At 41.5% G+C, this 20,751-nt stretch overlaps 1 protein-coding gene across 1 annotated transcript in view; it reads right to left on the reverse strand.

Annotated features, from left to right (window-relative positions):
- loxhd1a (lipoxygenase homology PLAT domains 1a) overlaps positions 1–10,239 on the reverse strand; it is a 48,944-nt gene extending 38,705 nt beyond the window's left edge. The window contains exons 1-4 of the mRNA XM_055873840.1: positions 9,570–10,239; positions 6,117–6,231; positions 4,863–4,874; positions 2,745–2,825 (exon numbers count right to left, since the gene is read on the reverse strand). Coding sequence (XP_055729815.1) covers positions 2,745–2,825; positions 4,863–4,874; positions 6,117–6,231; positions 9,570–9,954 — 593 coding nt within the window. The 5' untranslated portion in view covers positions 9,955–10,239. The remainder of the gene's footprint in view (positions 1–2,744; positions 2,826–4,862; positions 4,875–6,116; positions 6,232–9,569) is intronic.
- Between the last annotated feature and the right edge of the window lie 10,512 nt (positions 10,240–20,751).

Below are 20,751 nucleotides of genomic sequence, written 5' to 3' on the forward strand. Positions count from 1 at the left end.
AGTGTATGTAAACTTCTGACTTCAACTGTAGATCAACGTGAGATGATCTATAAAACAACCCAAAAAATCCCTGCCCCATGGCAAAAGTTTAGAATTTGATTTAAAACAGCATCATTTTTCTCTTAGCCTAATGACAAAATGTGTAGGATAGCATTATAAAACTGCAAATGTTTTTCTTTGCACCGTTGCAAAATGTGTTGAAATGCCGGAAGTTAGCTGACCCCCTCTCCCCAAATGCGGGGACCCCCAAATGTGGTAGTCCTGCCCTGAGTGGAGGTGTAGGCTTACACTGTATCAATTACACTGGACACCTGCTTGTCGAACATCTCATTCCAAAATTATGGGCATTAATATGGAGTTCATCCCCCCTTTGCTGCTATAACAGCCTCCACTCTTATGGGAAGGCTTTCCACTAGATATTATAAAATTACTGTGGGGACTTGCTTCCAGTCAGCCACAAGAGCATTTGTGAGGTCAGGCAGTGATGTTGGGCGATTAAGCCTGGCTCACAGTCGGCGTTCCAATTGATCCCAAAGGTGTTCAATGGAGTTGAGCTCAGGGCTCCGTGCTAGCCGTCAAGTTCTTCCACACCGATCTTGACAAACCATTTCTGTATGGACATCACTTTGTGCACGGGGGCATTGTCATGCTGAAACTGGAAAGGGCCTTTCCCAAACTGTTGCCACAAAGTTGGAAACACAGAATCGTCGAGAATGTCATTGTATTCTGTAGTGTTAAGATTACCCTTCTCTGGAACTAAGGGTCCTAGCCCGAACCATGAAAAAAGCCCCAGACCGTTATTGCTTTTCCACCAAACTTTACAGTTGGCACTATGCATTCGGGCAGGTAGCGTTCTCCTAGCATCCGCAAAACCCAGATTTGTCTTTCGGACTACCAGATGGCGAAGCGTGATTCATCATGCCAGAGAACGTGTCTCCACAGCTCCAGAGTCCAATGGCGGTAAGCTTTACAGCACTTCAGCCGACGCTTGGCATTGCACATGGTGAACTTAGGCTTGTGTGGTGCTGCTTGGTCATGGAAATCCATGTCATGAAGTTCCCGATGAACAGTTCTTGTGCTGACCTTGCTTCCATAGTCCGTTTGGAACCCTGTAGTTTTGCAACCGAGGACAGACGATTTTTACACACTACGCGCTTCAGCACTTGACAGTCCTGTTCTGTGAGCTTGTGTGGCCTACCACTTCGCAGCTGAGCCGTTGTTGCTTCTAGATGTTTCCACTTCATTATAACAGCACTTCCAGTTGACCGGGGCAGCTCTAGCAGGGAAATTTGACGAAGTGACTTGTTGGAAAGGTTGCATCCTATGACGGTGCCACATTGAAGGTCTTCAGTAAGGCCATTCTACTGCCAATGTTTGTCTATGGAGATTGCTTGGCTGTGTGCTTGATTTTATACACCTGTCATCAATGGGTGTGGCTGAATTAATTTGAAGGGGTGCCCACATTTTGTATGTATAGTGTATGCATGTAGTATAATAGAGAATAATCATACACAAAGTAGCATACACAAACGCAAAGTATGTGACACATATTGACATACTCACCGACATAGTCTAGTTTCAGCGAAATATGGAGCAGCTCACAGAAGAACGACATTGCTGGCTGGTAGGGTAGATATCTGCCAGTAAATGCTATCTAAGGCAACAATGGTTACGCAAACCAGGTATCTAAAAAGTTTGGTCCTAAATCTTGGTTGAATCTTTGCCATGTGCATTTCAGTCCTCATGCGCTCTTAGAACATTTCTGAATGTTTTCCCAAAAAACCTTCCCAATTAAAAGTAGGCTTACTTGGCAGAACGACATCAGATTTTTCCCAGACTTCAAAAATGGTCTTCTGAGAGTTTTGAGAGTGAAAACCTGACAAATCTATAGAAGACACATTTAAAACTTTAGGAAAACGTAATTTTTCACACAAGGCGCCTTTCCTTCGCCATGCGGGCCGTTTGGGAAATACCTGGAGAAGTATATACTCACTTCTCCAGGCACCACTACACCACTGACCAGTCCTGCTACGACATTGTGAGTAGGCATTTTTTTGCATAGTTAAGTTCAGTTTTGCAGAGATAAAATGTTGCCCAAAGTAGCATCTTACAGATGAAATATCCTATGTTATAAGAAATTGTAGGCCTATTAATTTAAGTAGTTAATTGACAATTAGCCCTGGAAAGTTTCAGAACACACTGAAATGGATAATGAAGATGGTCTAGAGCAGGGATGGGCAACTAGCGAGGGGACCGGCGAGAGGGCAACTAAAATGGGGGAGTGGATGTGGATACGCAGACCCACAAGCCACTGCGGCCCCTCATGATGAGTTCCATTTTTTATGTGGCCCCCACCCCCATAAAAGTTGCCAATCTCTGGTCTAGATGTAAAACTGCTTGTATTTTCACTTCAGATTTTCAGATGTTTGAAAAAAAAATATTCCTCTAAAGATATAGCTCTAGGCTACTACCAACAGCAGGGCATTGTAGTCACTTAGACAATCTATGTCTCCTCATTTTTTAAGACTGGGATGTGACCCAGATCCCATCTCTAGCACTATCATCATCACAACCCCCAGTGAACAGATGGTGCTTAACGCTCGGTGATCATTCTGAGGAAATCCCCCACAGACATTCTAAACTCAGTTGGCGACTACAGGACAGTATGATGTTAATGTAGTGTACTATAAGGTAAACCAGTGGTTTCAGCCACCATGATGCCATCACCACATGCCATGCTGTACCTCAGCTTCTTCAAGGGCCCAACATTGTGTGTTTTAATCCGGAACACGTCCGTCTTATTTTTCTCAAATGCCGTTCGGCTTCTGTAATGTGAAAAAAGATAGCATGAGCAAAAGAGAGAGACAGCCTACAAGATAAATAGGGACAAAGATAGATCTGGTCAATTGCAGCTGTTGACAGATTAGACCACTTAGTGTGAGGCACAATGAGGATCTCCTGCCAGGCTGGTAAGGGTGGCAGAATCCCAGTATTCTGTTGCCCCCTCTAAAATATTTGTAACACTTTCTTTGACATGAGTGGTCTTGAATGTACATGACACCTCATGAAAGGTCTTATGTCATATTCATGTCATATGAACCATCAAATAAAGTGTTACCTGAAAGACAATCCTATTCAGCGTCAGATCAAAAGTGTCATGTGCATAGGCCAGCCTACTATTGTCTCTGTCACAGGGTGGTAGAATCGGACACCTGCCCAGAGACAGTCTGGGGTTTTGGCACGAGTCTACCCACTCCTCTACCTCTGACAGTGACAGATAGCTAGTGTCTCTGCGGCAGGTCCTTCTATTCCATCCGTGGTGAATCAGATACGATACCCTCCAACAATAGAGAAAAGACCTTGCATTGTCATTGACCCACATTTCTCTTTTATGCTCCCTGCCCACAATTATGGTCAATATTCAACTCTATGTGACAATGCCAGGGCTGCACTCCCTAAATAAAGCGCAAAATGCGTTAAAGGACTAAATGACTGTCCAACACTGTGTCTAAAATGTACCTGCAAAAGAAATACAAACTGACATTGACAAAACAAATCAACCCCAATGCAAACTTTGGAATTCATGTCACTTGAACAGTTATATCTGCACAGTTCCATCGGAATTCTTGTCACTTGAACAGTTATATCTGCACAGTTCCATTGGAATTCATGTCACTTGAACAGTTATATCTGCACAGTTCCATCGGAATTCTTGTCACTTGAACAGTTATATCTGCACAGTTCGATCGGAATTCTTGTCACTTGAACAGTTATATCTGCACAGTTCCATCGGAATTCATGTCACTTGAACAGTTATATCTGCACAGTTCCATCGGAATTCCAAAATGTTGCATTTCGCTCTGCCTTGATTGTTCCAATCTTGCAGACCTGTTGAAAACCAGAGCTTCCACTTACCTGTATCATGATGCAAATGTTCATTGATCATTCCATAATACAGGTAGAACATACAGGACATAGGCTATATCTGAGTAAGGGGAAACTGTACTCCTCAGTTGTAATGTTAGTAATAACAATAAAGCTATATGTCACAGCTATTTGTAATGAATTACACATTGACACATGGACCTAGAAAACATGAATATACTCAGCAGACTGCATACATACTATATGCACATACATTTGTATATATACAGTATCTCCGTATGTACATCTGTATATTCTGTGACATATTGAGTCAATGTGTCTAATGTGATGGGGGAGAATGACAGGACTTCCAGGTGTGAGTGACAAGGTGTAGTCAACTGTACTATAGATGAGGCCTAGATACAGGATGCTGTATATGTGTAACTCTATCTGCGTATCCATGGGTGTGTAATGATAAGGACAGCCTGCGACTTGCATGATAACAGTCCCTGTACTATGGGTCCTCATATTACAACACGGATTAGTGTGTCGTCTGGAAATGACATCGTGGTCTTCTTTCATTTGCTCTAAATGAAAAGAAGACCGGCCATGTCACGTAGTTCTTCCTTACTCCAGATACTCTGTTTGTCCATTATGTGTACGGAGTGCATCCCGTACTTTAGCCAGGCCTCTATCAAACGCATTACAAGCTTTGCTTCCTCTCATAATGGATCGTATCCACCAGTCACATCATTTCAATGACCATCTGGCAAACGTGATAAGGCCAGTTCTTAAAATGATCAGTAGCTTTTTTTGTGGTTTGATAAATGTACTGATTTGATAGTTGAGGTCAGAGCAGCATCACTAAGTCAGCTCATGTGAGGCTCATGTGGTTAAAGTTACAGGACTGCACTCTTATACAGCCTCATACCCACAATGCAACACAACACAGGTAATCCTACTGTAATAATCATCCTTAGGTAGACAGATAAAAATACCTCTTTTCTGTGCTGAAGAATCAGAGAGAAATGCAAAGGTTAAAGGTTAAAGATTAACAGTTGGCATAGAAAATGTTATTTTTTTTGCACAAATAGTAAAAATCCACATTGTACATCCCATTCACAACAACCAACGTGTACATCCCATTCACAACAACCACATTGTACATCCCATTCACAACAACCACATTGTACATCCCATTCACAACAACCACATTGTACATCCCATTCACAACAACCAACGTGTACATCCCATTCACAACAACCAACTTGTACATCCCATTCACAACAACCAACTTGTACATCCCATTCACAACAACCAACTTGTGCATCCCATTCACAACAACCAACTTGTACATCCCATTCACAACAACCAACTTGTACATCCCATTCACAACAACCAACTTGTGCATCCCATTCACAACAACCAACGTGTACATCCCATTCACAACAACCAACGTGTACATCCCATTCACAACAACCAACTTGTACATCCCATTCACAACAACCAACTTGTACATCCCATTCACAACAACCAACTTGTGCATCCCATTCACAACAACCAACGTGTACATCCCATTCACAACAACCAATGTGTACATCCCATTCACAACAACCAACTTGTACATCCCATTCACAACAACCAACTTGTACATCCCATTCACAACAACCACATTGTACATCCCATTCACAACAACCACATTGTACATCCCATTCACAACAACCAACTTGTACATCCCATTCACAATAACCAACTTGTACATCCCATTCACAACAACCAACGTGTACATCCCATTCACAACAACCACATTGTACATCCCATTCACAACAACCAACTTGTACATCCCATTCACAACAACCAACTTGTACATCCCATTCACAACAACCAACTTGTACATCCCATTCACAATAACCAACTTGTACATCCCATTCACAACAACCAACTTGTACATTCATGAATTAGGATGAAAACGTATGCCTTGTCAATGATTCACAATGTATATAATTCAATGTGTATAATTCAATGTATATAATTCAATGTATATAATTCAATGCTCAATAAATGAATACTAAAGATTGAACCATATTGACAGAGCATTTTGAGTTCAGGATTACGTTTATAAGATAATATGGAACATGATTGGGAGCGTGTCCTTTCATAGTTCATTATAGTAAGTGATGTATTCCAGCATTTATTTTGAGTAATACCGCAGAGCTAACATACGCATTAGGAGAAAATACCATTGAACTCACTTGCTGGCCAGGTGCACTTTGGGAGTGATGCCAAAGTCTCCAAAAAGAGTGACAAACACATTGGCGTCTGTGCCTGCCCCTCTCACATCACCTGTGACAGTCACCACCTCATACACTGAGAGAGAGAGAGAGAGAGAGAGAGAGAGAGAGAGAGAGAGAGAGAGAGAGAGAGAGAGAGAGAGAGAGAGAGAGAGAGAGAGAGAGAGAGAGAGAGAGAGAGAGAGAGAGAGAGAGAGAGAGAGAATAGAGAGGTGAGGTGAGGCATAATTTCATTAGTTAATTTGAAACATTAGTTGATCCCACAACACAACAATCTATTCAGAAGCCCTGCTGAAATGCAGATAGAAAATATTGTCCTTCTGCTTGTGGGTATGACATGTCAGCTGAACATTGGGCCTGAACCCTGTCCAATCTATTTCTCCATAAGTTTACCACAGCTTCATAAACAAATAGGATAAAAGTAAGATCATAAGAACTGGCAGTGTGTCACCTGAAAACATGTTGATAGCCTTTTACGATGGCGCAATTAGTAGCATTATGTTTCCTTCCATAGAGGGCTGCCAGGGAACTCACTGCAGCTAATCTGCCGTGGGAGAATCCATGCCTGGCTGCAAGCCTACTAAGGCCTTCTCTCTCACATTTCAGAGCTGGATTTTTCTCTCTCTCTCTCTCTCTCTCTCTCTCTCTCTCTCTCTCTCTCTTCTCCTCTCCTCTCTCTCTCTTCTCCTCTCTCTCTCTCTCTCTCTCTCTCTCTCTCTCTCTCTCTCTCTCTCTCTCATCTCTCCTCTCTCTCTCTCTCTCTCTCTCTCTCTCTCTCTCTCTCTCTCTCTCTCTCTCTCTCTCTCTCTCTCTCTCTCTCTCTCTCTCTCTCTCTCTCTCTCTCTCAGTATCATGTGGCTGTGTTTGTTTGGAACCTGCCACGCCCGTCTCTCTGTGTTTATGTCTGTGACTAAAGCATGTGTAGATGTGCTTGTTTTGCTGCTAAAGCTGTGAGTCAGTGGAAGGGCTTTCTGTAATTTCTTGAGTCTGGTATGATTACATTTCATTCCTCTTTTTATACAAACAATATGAACCTGGATTGTTATAGGTTCCCAAATTATTTCCTTTGTTATATTATGTCTTCTTCCTTCATCAGGCTTCATTAGGCTTCATTAGGCTTCATTAGGCGTTTTCTATACCACTGAGAACTGAAGGTAAAGTACACTTAGAAAAAAGCTTTGGCTTTCTGCCTTCGAGAACCCTTTTTGTCTCCAGGTAGAACCCTTTTTAGTTCCAGGTGAAACCCTTCTGGGTTCCAGGTAGAACCCTCTGTGGAAATGGTTCCACATGGAACCAAATAGCGTTCTTCAAAGGGTTCTTCTATGGAAACAGCCAAAGAACCCTTTAAGATTCTAGATAGCACCTTTTTGCACATGGTAGTAATAAGATAGAGTTTGGGCTATAGAGTAATGTAACCAAGGGGTTTGGGTAAAACCCCCTGGCCAGTCAATGGCATTAGGTAACATGCAGATCATGGATAATAGTGTATGTACAGGGTAAATACTAGGGCCTGTAAGTAGAAGTCCCTGGTAAATACTGTATGACATTGGGTAAACATTGATTGTACAGCCTCATAAATTATACAAAATGGAACCTCGTGTGGTATTCCTCTGGAAACATTCAGATGACCCCAGCATTGCACTGATGGCCTCAACCCTAACAGTGAAAATTAGGAGCAGTTAATTATAAAGACACCTGAGAAAACATTACCAGAGAGAGAGAGAGAGAGAGAGAGAGAGAGAGAGAGAGAGAGAGAGAGAGAGAGAGAGGTTCCTCTCTAGGTTTCTTCCTAGGTTCTGACCTTTCTAGGGAGTTTTTCCTAGCCACCGTGCTTCTACGCCTGCATTGCTTGCTGTTTTGGGTTTTAGGCTGGGTTTCTGTACAGCACTTTGAGATATCAGCTGATGTAAGAAGGGCTTTATAAATACATTTGATTTGATTTGATAAAACCTGATCTCAGCGAGAGACCTGATAAAGAGAGATGATAAAACCTGATCTCAGAGAGAGACCTGATAAAGAGAGATGATTAAACCTGATCTCAGAGAGAGACCTGATAAAGAGAGATGATTAAACCTGATCTCAGAGAGAGACCTAAAAAAGAGAGATGATTAAACCTGATCTCAGAGAGAGACCTGATAAAGAGAGATGATTAAACCTGATCTCAGAGAGAGACCTGATAAAGAGAGATGATAAAACCTGATCTCAGAGAGAAACCTGATAAAGAGAGATGATTAAACCTGATCTCAGAGAGAAACCTGATAAAGAGAGATGATTAAACCTGATCTCAGCGAGAGACCTGATAAAGAGAGATGATCAAACCTGATCTCAGCGAGAGACCTGATAAAGAGAGATGATAAAACCTGATCTCAGCGAGAGACCTGATAAAGAGAGATGATTAAACCTGATCTCAGAGAGAGACCTAAAGAAAGAGAGATAATTAAACCTGATCTCAGAGAGAGATCTGATAAAGAGAGATGATAAAACCTGATCTCAGAGAGAAACCTGATAAATGATGATAAAAAGAGATGTGATAATGGTATGACCTGATGAACCTGAGCTGATATGTGTAGAAGATAGAGAGTTCTCCTTCTGGAGCCTAGGTTAGCAGGCCAAGCCTTAAGCCAAGCCTCACTTTATCAAAGCCAGGTAACTGAGAAGACAGACACCTATCCTCCTTAGGCCTTAAATGATGAGACACCACTAACCCAAACTGCATCTCCATCACAGTCACAGAGCAGACTAAATATAGATCTGCTTTTGTGTAAACTGCTTTTACTAGCAGTGCAATGTAAAGATGAAACCTACCATTGGTCTTTAGTGAGCTATGGAAAAGGCTTGCTATAGATCTTTCAGTAAGGCCCAGCTTAGAGAGAGAGAGAGAGAGAGAGAGAGTGTGTGGTGTGTGTGTGCGTGTGCGTGTGTGTGTGTGTGTGTGTGTGTGTGTGTGTGTGTGTGTGTGTGTGTGTGTGTGTGTGTGTGTGTGTGTGTGTGTGTGTGTGTGTGTGTGTGTGTGTGTGTGTGTGTGTGTGTGTGTGTGTGTGTGTTTTTTTTGTCTGGTCTCAGTCCTTGCTCCTGGCCCCAGCATTGCTCTCAGCTCTACCCCAACCTTTCCTCCCAACCCTGGCCCTAGGCCCTGGCCCCAGCCTGACTCCAAGCAGCTGTCGGCCTCTCCGTCTCTGTGGGGCTTCATTCATGTGGAACACACTGAGCTTTCATCCAGGGACAATCACAGAGGGATCCCCAGACAGGCTCTACAACAACACAGTAGAGTCCAGCTTGGCTGTAGAAATAGAACTCAGTGCCACTTCAGAATGCAGCACTGCTTAGAACTGGAGTACCTTACAACCCATACTTACAGCTGAACTATGTAGAGATACTGTCATGCCCTAGCTGGGAGACGTCCCATGGTCCTACCTTTCTTTTTGTGGTACTCTTCCTCATAGCCATCAGAGGAGTCCGTTTGGTAGGTCATCAGCTCATTGTAGTAGATCTCAGCGTAATCCACCTGCTTGGCCTTGGGCTTCTTCCCTTTCTTCCCTTTCTTGTCTTTCTTGTCCTCATCGCTGTCGGCTGATCCCTTCTTCGGCTTCTTCTTCTTTTTCTTCTTGGAGTCTTCTTCTTCTCCCTCCTGATCTTCCAAGAGGGGCTCCTCATCCTGAGCTTTCTTCTTCTTTTTCCCTCCATCTTTGGACTTCCTGCCTTTGGACCCCATCTCCTCCTCTCCCTGTTGGTCTCCCTCGGAAGACAACTTCTTTTTCTTTTTCTTCTTCTTTTCCTCCTTAACTTCTCCCTCAGTCATGTCCTCTTCTTCGGATTTCTTCTTCTTGGGTTTGGTTTTGATGGTGTCATTGTTGTTCTGCTCGTCATCTCCCTCTTCCTCATTTTCAATCACTTCATCCCCCTCCCCCTTCTCTGCATCATCTTCTGCTTTCTTTTTCTTATTTTCTTTTTTCTCTTTCACCTTATCGTGGCGTTCCCCTTTTTTCTTCCTCTCTTTCTCTGGTTCCTCCTCAGACTCCTCTGGGCTCTTGTGTTTCTTCCTCTTCTTCGCTCCGTCTGGCTTGGTGTCTCCGTTGGCGTCAGACTTGATCTTCCCTTTCGGTTTTGGCTCCTTTTCCTCCACGTCGCAATCCACCTCTTCAGTTTCCTCAGTTCCTGCAGTTTTTTTCTCTTTTGAGGGCATATTTTATTCATCCGCTTCCCTGGCCTTCAGTTTCGTAAGAGCTTCCTTGAGTTTCTGGAGGTGTAAGACAATTCATTTGACCCGTGGCGGCAGGCCGCGCAGTGGCCCCTGGGTACACTGGACTGGACTGGCTGGTGTGTGGGTTTGCGGGAGGAGGATGCTGGGGCCGCAGGGAGCTCTGTCTGGCTAGGAGCGCTCCTCCTGGGGCAGGGCCGCCAACACGCTCTGCTCATGAAAAATTACTGGCTTCACGTGACCCACAGGAGAAAGCCCTGTGAAAAAGGAGCCTTGCCGAGAGAACTTATCCTCTCTGCCCCGCGCTGTGTTTTCCATTATTCATAGTGTTAGGATCGCTTTACAGGCCGGGGGCGTCTCGCTTTTACCTACGTGCACACTCAAGCACACGTACACTCACACACCTACAAGCACAAACACAACACACACCCCTCTCCACCACCTAACGTGCCTGGACACACACAATGCATTATCATGAACAACTGCAGGACATGACTGAACATACAAGGCCTAAGTGTATTGAACTCATATTAGTCCTACGCATGGAGAGCTTACCTGCAGCTAGTCTATAGTCAAAATAAAAGTTCAGCTCTAAGATGAATGTCCAAACAATGATTATCTTATGGCTGGTGCTATGGATCCACTTTGCACCTCAGAGAGCTGGTTAGAGAATTTAGTTGTAGCAAATATTTAGTATCTGACAACCATTAACCATAAAGTAAAACAAAAAAATAAGTTCAGATGTTTTTTGACCAAAGAAAACAGCATTTCATGCTAATCAACACCATTTAGTGTTTTCCGTAACACTTTATTATAAGCTCATTCATAGAGTATTATGACCAAGCTGTATAATGCATTATGATGAAAAGTTCTATAAATGAGCAATAAGGCCTGAGGGGGTGTGGTATATGGCCAATATACCACGGCTAAGCGTTGGTCTTATGTACAACGCCACATATAACATACAACACAAACCCACAACGTGCCTTATTTATATTATGAACTGGTTACCAACGTAATTAGAGCAGTAAAAAAATATACCTGTGGTATACTGTCTGATGTAACACGGCTGTCAGCCAATCAGCATTCAGGGCTCGAACCACCCAGTTTATAACGCCTAATACAAATCATGTATAGTACATAGCTACTTCAGTCACACCTTCTGTAAAGCTCCATCCATGCAGACCTCTGCTGTTTAGAAGGAGTCAGGTCAACCCAGCCTCACCTCTGACCCCTGCCTGCAAGAACAAGGTATTTAGCTTGTGATATCCAAACTATTATCTACTGTAGCCTACTTACTAGAGTTCGGTGTAGGTTAAATACTGTGCATTGTTGTGGTTTCAGTTTGCTTGTTTAATCAGGAAATGCAGGACATCTCTTAAGCCGTTTCTCCTACTCTTTTAAATGGAGTTGAATAAAACATGTTTTAATCACACAGACCCATGTTTAATTCACATGGACAAACGATTCAAATAGACGACAGACGATAAGACAGGTTAACCACTTACACAAAGCTACAGGCAAAGTAACACTTGATCTAATCCTGGATAAAAATCCAATCTCAAGTAGTACTACATTGTACTTTGATATCCTGCATTCTATGAATGCTAAAACAAATGAAAAGGACAGCACAACCTCCTGTTGAGGGTTGAGAAGTTTTAAGAAAACAGTAACCTCAGACTATTTATTATTTCGTAATCAAGTTCATGTGCAAATGTGGCACACTCCATAACCTTTCGTATACATATCTGCACCTGTGCATGAGCCAAACCACTCCATTAGGCTTATTGCTGCTACCAGATACCGGATCATCTAGACAGGAGGCGGTCAGGGGGGAAGGAGATTAAGGAAGGGGATTGGAGAGGAGGGAAAGAGATCGGGCATAATAATCTTCATATCTCTATAATTAACTGTCTGATGATACCCAATCCACAAATGACTGCAGATAGTCAGGTCTCGTCTCAGCAGTTAACTGAAGAACATATCTAAAAATAGCTACATGATTGACTGATTGATTTGTTTTATTATTATAGTGTTGTGCATCTTCAGGATGCCCAGCCCACATGGACTTATAAAACACTGCATTTGCTGTAGCTAAATAAATAATGTATATATATGTTCACCACAGGAGGTTGGTGTCACCTTAATTGGGGAGGAGAAGCTTGTGGTAATGGTTGGAGCTGAATAGGTGGAATAGTATCAAACACATTATTTCCATGTGTTTGATGCCATTCCATTCGCTCAGTTCCAGCCATTATTGTGAGCCATCCTCCCCTCAGCAGCCTCCACTGATGTTCACATACAGTACACAGTATATACGGCAGTGACATACAATTGAGAAAACAAAACAAAAACCTTTTAAGTATAGAACTTCTCTTGTCGCGTCTTCCAAGATTTGGAGATCAAATTTGCAACCAGGAACACTTCTCTTAATTGTCATTCAAGGTTTTCTTCAGCACTACTACAGAAAATGGCTGTTTTTGTTGTTACCATTTTTTCAAACAAGGTTTCTCTTAATTCATCATATAATGGACAGTAAAATAAAAAGTGCAGTTCATTCTCAATCTCCCTGTTTGTTTATGGCATTGAACCTACCTACTTCAATTTCCAGAGGAGGTATCCCGGTTCTCAACTGGGCACACAAGGACCTTTGGTTTCTGGTTAGGTGAGAGGTGACATGAGGTTCTGGATCCTAGCTGTCAGTTGACCATTTGTCTTTGTAGTTTAGGGTTCATTTGTGTTTGATCATGTTGATATTGCATCATAACTTATTTCTAAATACAGTATGTGTTGTAGATCAGCTTCCTTAAATATGTAATTGAGTTCCTTTTCCAAAGGTAGTTGTGTTTTATCCTAGTTGAAAACCATGTTTGTTATTCTGTCCTCTGGCATATCAATAACACGGTTCCATAACCTAATCATTTCACCCCTCTGACTTATTTCATGGGCTCCCAAACCATGTCTCATTGAATGGCAAGGCTTGGGGCAAACTTATGCACTGCTAAAAACCTTGTATGGCTCTATTCTGAATATAATTTGCTGTTTTGGCTTTTTTTACAACCCCAGATTCCAGCAGCATAGTTCAATATAGGACACATATCAATTATAGCGCTGTGAATATGTACCAAGGTCTTAAGCCATTTTCAATTTACTAATAATGGACCCCAACGCTCTACTTTCAGAGTTAGATATGGACTTTATACCCTCCTCAAAGGTCATATATATATCAAAAAGGAAACCAAGGTATTTACAATGCACTCAGAAAGTATGAAGACCTGTTCCCTTTTTCCACATTTTGTTACATTACAGTCTTTTTCTAAAATGGATTAAACAATACATTTTCCTCATCAATCTACACACAATAGCCCATAATGACAAAGCGAAAACTGGTTTTTAGAATATTTTTCAAATGTATATAAAAATGTTTATGAAAACCTGTTTTTGCTTTGTCAATATCAGCTATTGTATGCAGATTGATGATGGGAAAAAACAAATTAATCAATTTTAGAATAATGCTGTAACGTAACAAAATTTTGAAAAAGTCTGAATTCTTTCCGAATGCACTGTATATGAGCAAGTGTACCCTAGGGGTATTGCCACAAAAAAAAAGTCAGGAATACTTCTTACTCTAACCTTTTTTCTGAAGTAGATTATCTGGGTTTTATTTTGGTTAAAAATTCATCTCCATCTGGTACACCAGAGCTTGACAGTGCTCAAAATACACTGCAAATCAAACTCACTCTCTCCAAAGAGGACAATATAATCTGTGTACAATAGTATCCGCAAAGTCATGTCATCTAATATAACTCCTAGGTTAGCATGCTTGATTTGCTGGGCCAAGGCATTTAGAAAAAGGGCAAACAAAGAAAGCACATTGCGCTGTTTGACTCCAAACGGAGTGGGAAACCATCCAGTCTTCAACTCATTTACCTGTCTACAGGAGACTGGAGCTCTATATAGGAAACCATCCCGTCTTCAACTCATTTACCTGTCTACAGGAGACTGGAGCTCTATATAGGAAACCATCCAGTCTTCAACTCATTTACCTGTCTACGGGAGACTGGAGCTCTATATAGGAAACTATCCAGTCTTCAACTCATTTACCTGTCTACAGGAGACTGGAGCTCTATATAGGAAACCATCCAGTCTTCAACTCATTTACCTGTCTACAGGAGACTGGAGCTCTATATAGGAAACCATCCAGTCTTCAACTCATTTACCTGTCTACAGGAGACTGGAGCTCTATATAGGAAACCATCCCGTCTTCAACTCATTTACCTGTCTACAGGAGACTGGAGCTCTATATAGGAAACCATCCAGTCTTCAACTCATTTACCTGTCTACAGGAGACTGGAGCTCTATATAGGAAACCATCCAGTCTTCAACTCATTTACCTGTCCACAGGAGACTGGAGCTCTATATAGGAAACCATCCAATCTTCAACTCATTTACCTGTCTACGGGAGACTGGAGCTCTATATAGGAAACCATCCAGTCTTCAACTCATTTACCTGTCTACGGGAGACTGGAGCTCTATATAGGAAACCATCCAGTCTTCAACTCATTTACCTGTCTACGGGAGACTGGAGCTCTATATAGGAAACCATCCAGTCTTCAACTCATTTACCTGTCTACGGGAGACTGGAGCTCTATATAGGAAACCATCCCGTCTTCAACTCATTTACCTGTCTACGGGAGACTGGAGCTCTATATAGGAAACCATCCAGTCTTCAACTCATTTACCTGTCTACGGGAGACTGGAGCTCTATATAGGAAACCATCCAGTCTTCAACTCATTTACCTGTCTACGGGAGACTGGAGCTCTATATAGGAAACCATCCAGTCTTCAACTCATTTACCTGTCTACGGGAGACTGGAGCTCTGTATAGGAAACTATCCAGTCTTCAACTCATTTACCTGTCTACGGGAGACTGGAGCTTTATATAGGAAACCATCCAGTCTTCAACTCATTTACCTGTCTACGGGAGACTGGAGCTCTATATAGGAAACCATCCAGTCTTCAACTCATTTACCTGTCTACGGGAGACTGGAGCTCTATATAGGAAACCATCCAGTCTTCAACTCATTTACCTGTCTACTGGAGACTGGAGCTCTATATAGGAAACCATCCAGTCTTCAACTCATTTACCTGTCTACAGGAGACTGGAGCTCTATATAGGAAACCATCCAGTCTTCAACTCATTTACCTGTCCACAGGAGACTGGAGCTCTATATAGGAAACCATCCAGTCTTCAACTCATTTACCTGTCTACAGGAGACTGGAGCTCTATATAGGAAACCATCCAGTCTTCAACTCATTTACCTGTCTACAGGAGACTGGAGCTCTATATAGGAAACCATCCAGTCTTCAACTCATTTACCTGTCTACAGGAGACTGGAGCTCTATATAGGAAACTATCCAGTCTTCAACTCATTTACCTGTCTACAGGAGACTGGAGCTCTATATAGGAAACCATCCAGCATTTACCATCCACTCCAGCATTTATACATTTGAAAGCAAAAATATATCTATTTACCCAATAAAGGTATTTTGGAAATCAATAAAACATACATATGTAGGTTTACAGTCTCATAGTCTGTCTCTAATCACAGTGGATACAGTGTACATGTGATCTACACAAGCTCTGTTTTTATGAAACCTGTTCTTCTCATCTACAAGAAAACCTGACATTTCCAAATACTGAGTCAACCTGTTGTTTAAGATACCCGAGTAGAATTTGTAGACTGTGCTAGTAATTCAGACGCCTCTGTAATTTACTGGGACCTGTGGATCATACTTTGATGACTGGGATTGGTTTAATGATGGATCTGTACCCAGTTGAAGGGACGATACCATTTGAAAAAGACAGAATATAGTCTGCAGTAACTTCATTTGGAAACTCCTCTATTCCTGTTTATTATTAATTATATTCCTTGTTTCTGCTTTCTCAACAGCCTTCCTAACTTCCTCCTTAGTCAAATTCGCAATTTGAGGTGTATCCAGCCCTATTCATCTCAATTTCCATCCCATTTTTTAAGTTACAAGTATAATTTAAAAGTCATCAACACAGATGGTATATAGTTGCCAAAAAATAGGTTAACAAAATCATTCTCCCAGTTATCTAATATTCCATTTTTCTTATGTTCAAGTTCACCATTTTCCAATGTGATTTCCATGGGAATTTTCAGAACTGTTTTTGGGCCCAGTTTATTGATTTAATTCCAAAATTGCTGAGAGTTGTTACTTTGCAGTTGTTTGAGATGCAATGTTGGACCCCTTCTGAATCTCCTCCTAAAATACCTTAGCTTATTGTCAAAGATACATTGATTGTTCTTTACATTTTAAGAACCTCTTTTCTGCAACTCTAATTACAGACCATAAATTACTTAACTCTTTATTCCAATAGGGTTTACCAATTTTTTGAGGTCTCTAAGGTTTAGATGATATTCAGTGGTGTAAAGTACTTAAGTAAAAATACTTGAAAGTACTACTTAAGTAGTTTTTTTGTATCTGTACTTTACTTTACTATTTATATTTTTTGACAACTTTTACTTTAATACATTCCTAAGGAAAATGATGTACTTTTAACTCGGTACATTTTCCGTGACACCCAAAAATACTCATTTTATTTTGAATGATTAGCAGGACAGTAAAATTGTCTAATTCACACAATTATCAAAAGACCATCCCTGGTCATCGCTACAGCCTCTTATCTGGTGGACTCACTAAATACATGCTTCATTTGTAAATGATGTCTGATTGTTGGAGCGTGCTCCTGGCTATCCATAAATTTAAAAAACAAGAAAATGGTGCCGTTTGGTTTGCTTAATATAAGGACTTTGAATTTATTTATACTTTTACTTTTACTACTTAAGTATATTTTATCAATTACATTTACTTTTGATACTTAAGTATATTTAAAACCAAAAACCAAAACCCTCTGTAGAAAGGGTTCTACTAGGAACTAAAAAGGGTTTTCCTATGAGGACAGCCGAAGAACCCTTTTGGAACCCATCATAAACAAATAATTTCTTACCTTCTTAAGGACTTACCTCTTCATCCATATCCTATCAACTGCTGATCATCACAATCAATGTGACGACCTGCATCTACACAACTGGATAACTGCTCACCTGTATCCCTACCCGACCTCTTCATTTAAAAAATATTTTTCTTTATACCGTGCTGACTTCTCTGAATCTTCTCCTCCGTACCTGCTAGTGAGGTGACCTGAAGATCATGAGGTCAATCACTTGTACTCTGCTCCCTTTATAGACCATGTCGCCTCTTTAAATAAGCATGAGAACATCATTCAGTGGAAAGTGAACTTGGATTTAATTAGAACAGGTGAAAACAGAGAAAGCTTTGTGATTATACTGTAAGAGGATAGACACAGTGATTGAAGTTTACTTGGTTAGGATTCAGACAGGTTGGTTGTGTTGAAAGGTTTATGTTTAAAGGGGAATATTGTGATTCTTGTGGTTTCTCAGTCAGTGTCAAATGTTTTGGGCAGATATTGACTGTGTTTTATTCCTCTAAATGCTACACGGAGCTTGATACATAGTGTATGTAGGATCTGGAAAACTTAATTACACACATTCTCAATTCAAATACGCTTTTTTGCTGCACAGGAAATGGTTTTGACTTGTTTCGGGGGCCTACCCTGTACATCTAAATACCCAGTGGTTCTGACAGCTCAACGGATTCAGTATTATGCTTGGCCTGTGAAATGCATTAGGCCTATACAGTGCATTCGGGAAAGTATTCAGACCTCTTGACTTTTTAAACATTTTGTTACGTTACAGCCTTATTCTAAAATTGATTAAATTGTTGTTTTTCCTCATCAATCTACACACAATACCACATAATGCCAAACCAAAAACAGTTTTTTCGACATTTTTGCAAATGTATAAAACCTATTAACCTGAAATATCACATTTACATAAGAATTCAGATCCTTTACTCAGTACTTTGTTGCAGCAAGCGATTACAGCCGAGTCTTCTTGTGCATGACGCTGCAAACTTGACACACCTGTATTTGGGGAGTTTTTCTCATTCTTCTCTGCAGATCCTCTCAGGTTCTGTCAGGTTGGATGGGCGCGTTGCTGCATAGCTGTTTTCAGGTCTCTCCAGAGATGTTCGATCGGGTTCAAGTGGCTGGGCCACTCAAGGACATATGAAGACTTGTTCCGAAGCCACCCCTGCATTGTCTTGGCTGTGTGCTTAGGGTCGTTGTCCTGTTGGAAGGTGAACCTTCTTCCCAGTCTGAGGTCCTGAGCAGGTTTTCATCAAGGATCTCTCTGTACTTTTCTCCTTTCATATTTTCCTTGATTCTAACTAGTCTCTCAGTCCCTGCCGCTGAAAAACATCCCCACAGCATGATGCTGCCACCACCATGTTGTACAGTAGAGATGCTGCCAGGTTTCCTCCAGACGTGAGGCTTGGCATTCAGGCCAGAGTTCAATCTTGGTTTCATCAGACCAGAGAATTTTGTTTCTCATGGTCTGAGAGTCCTTTAGGTGCCTTTTGGCAAACTCCAAGCGGGCTGTTGTATGCTTTTTACTGAGGAGTGGCTTCTGTCTGACAACTCTACCATAAAGGCCTGATTGGTGGAGTGCTACAAAGATGGTTGTTATTCTGGAAGGTTCTCCCATCTCCACAGAGGAACTCTGGAGCTCTGTCAGAATGACCATCGGGTTCTTGGTCACCTCCTTGACCAAGGCCCTTCTCCCCCGATTGCTCAGTTTGGCCGGGCAGCCAGCTCTAGAAAGAATCTTGATGGTTCCAAACTTCTTCCATTTAAGAATGATGGAGGCCACTGTGTTCTTGGGGACTTTCAATGCTGCAGAAATGTTTTGGTACCCTTCCCCAGACCTGTGCCTCGACACAAGCCTGTCTCGGAGCTCTACGGACAATTCCTTCGACCTCATGGCTTGGTTTTTGCTCTGACATGCATTGTCAACTGTGGGACCTTATATAGACAGGTGTGTGCCTTTCCAAATCATGCCCAATCAATTAAATTTACCACAGGTGGACTCCAATCCAGTTGTAGAAACATCTAAAGGATGATCAATGGAAACAGGATGCACCTGAGCTCAATTTCGAGTCTCATAGCAAAGGGTCTGTTTTTTATTTCTAAAAACCTGTTTTCGCTTTGTCATTATGGGGTATTGTGGGATGAGGGATAAAAATGATTTAATACATTTTAGAATAAGGCTGTAATGTAACAAAATGTGGAAAAAGTCAAAGGGTCGGAATACTTTCCGAATGCACAGTATATGGTGCACATGGTGATGGATACTATACTGTAGGCCAGGTCTGCCTTGATACCTCATTCATGGTGTGTAGGTATGGAGTGTATCACATCACCTACAGATGTAGGATCTTAATTTGATCACCTTGTTGCAGGAGTGCATTCCTGCAATGCATTTGTATTTGAGGTCAAAAAAGGTTTCTTAAGCTTGTAATTTCCGGTTTGACATTTCAGAGTTGATTTGCCCTTACGAAAACTGTATATTAGTTATAATCCACATAATAATTCACATTTCCTGCTACTACAGGATTATTTTCCTGCTGTAGCAAACTGGCTCAAATTAAGATCCTTCATCTGTAAGAGTTTAATTGATTTATCCATGTCATGTGTGTCCAACATTACTTGATAGATGATACGTGTGGGGTCCCAACATCTCATATATAATGGCATGGTCTTTCTCAGATTTCACTGCCATGGCAGGTGAATATGGGTGTATTTCTATTGCACGTAATAGTTATGGTATATGGTGACTCAGTGGGACTTGATCATGATGTTCAGATGCCGTATCTTAATTTGAGCCAGTTTCACACAGCAGGAAAATAATCCTGCAGCAACAGGAAATTTGCATTTTTATGTGGATTATAATTGATACATTTTTTTGCAGAGCAAATCAAGTCTAAAATGTTGAAGTGGAAATTACAAACTTTAGAAGCCTTTTTAAACCTTGATTACACGAGAAGTTTGCATTTCCTTCAACAACAGGATGGTCAAATGATGATCCTACATCTGTAAAGGCAGCAGTAGCGGCCTTCCGTTAGTGATTCAGTGAGCGGACAGGACATAGACAGCACGTCTGCTTAATTATTGAGGCACTGACAGTAGCTTTGCTTAAGGAGCTAATTGGAGCAGACAAACCAGAGGTCAACTGACCCGAAACGAGACGGTAAATTCTACACCATGTGGTTGCGGACCATCCATTTGGAGCACATACAGGTTTGTGTTCATTATGCACCAAACGGAAGAAAACTGACTGAAACACAGAGGAACTACTTGGACTTGTCATAAGACACATTCATTTTCTGTTGCATGCCCTAATGATCAGGGCCCGGATGTACCCATCAACTGGAGACAGAAGACTTCTCTTC

This window comes from Salvelinus fontinalis, chromosome 21 (genome assembly GCF_029448725.1).
Source record: "Salvelinus fontinalis isolate EN_2023a chromosome 21, ASM2944872v1, whole genome shotgun sequence".
NCBI classification, from domain to species: domain Eukaryota; kingdom Metazoa; phylum Chordata; class Actinopteri; order Salmoniformes; family Salmonidae; genus Salvelinus; species Salvelinus fontinalis.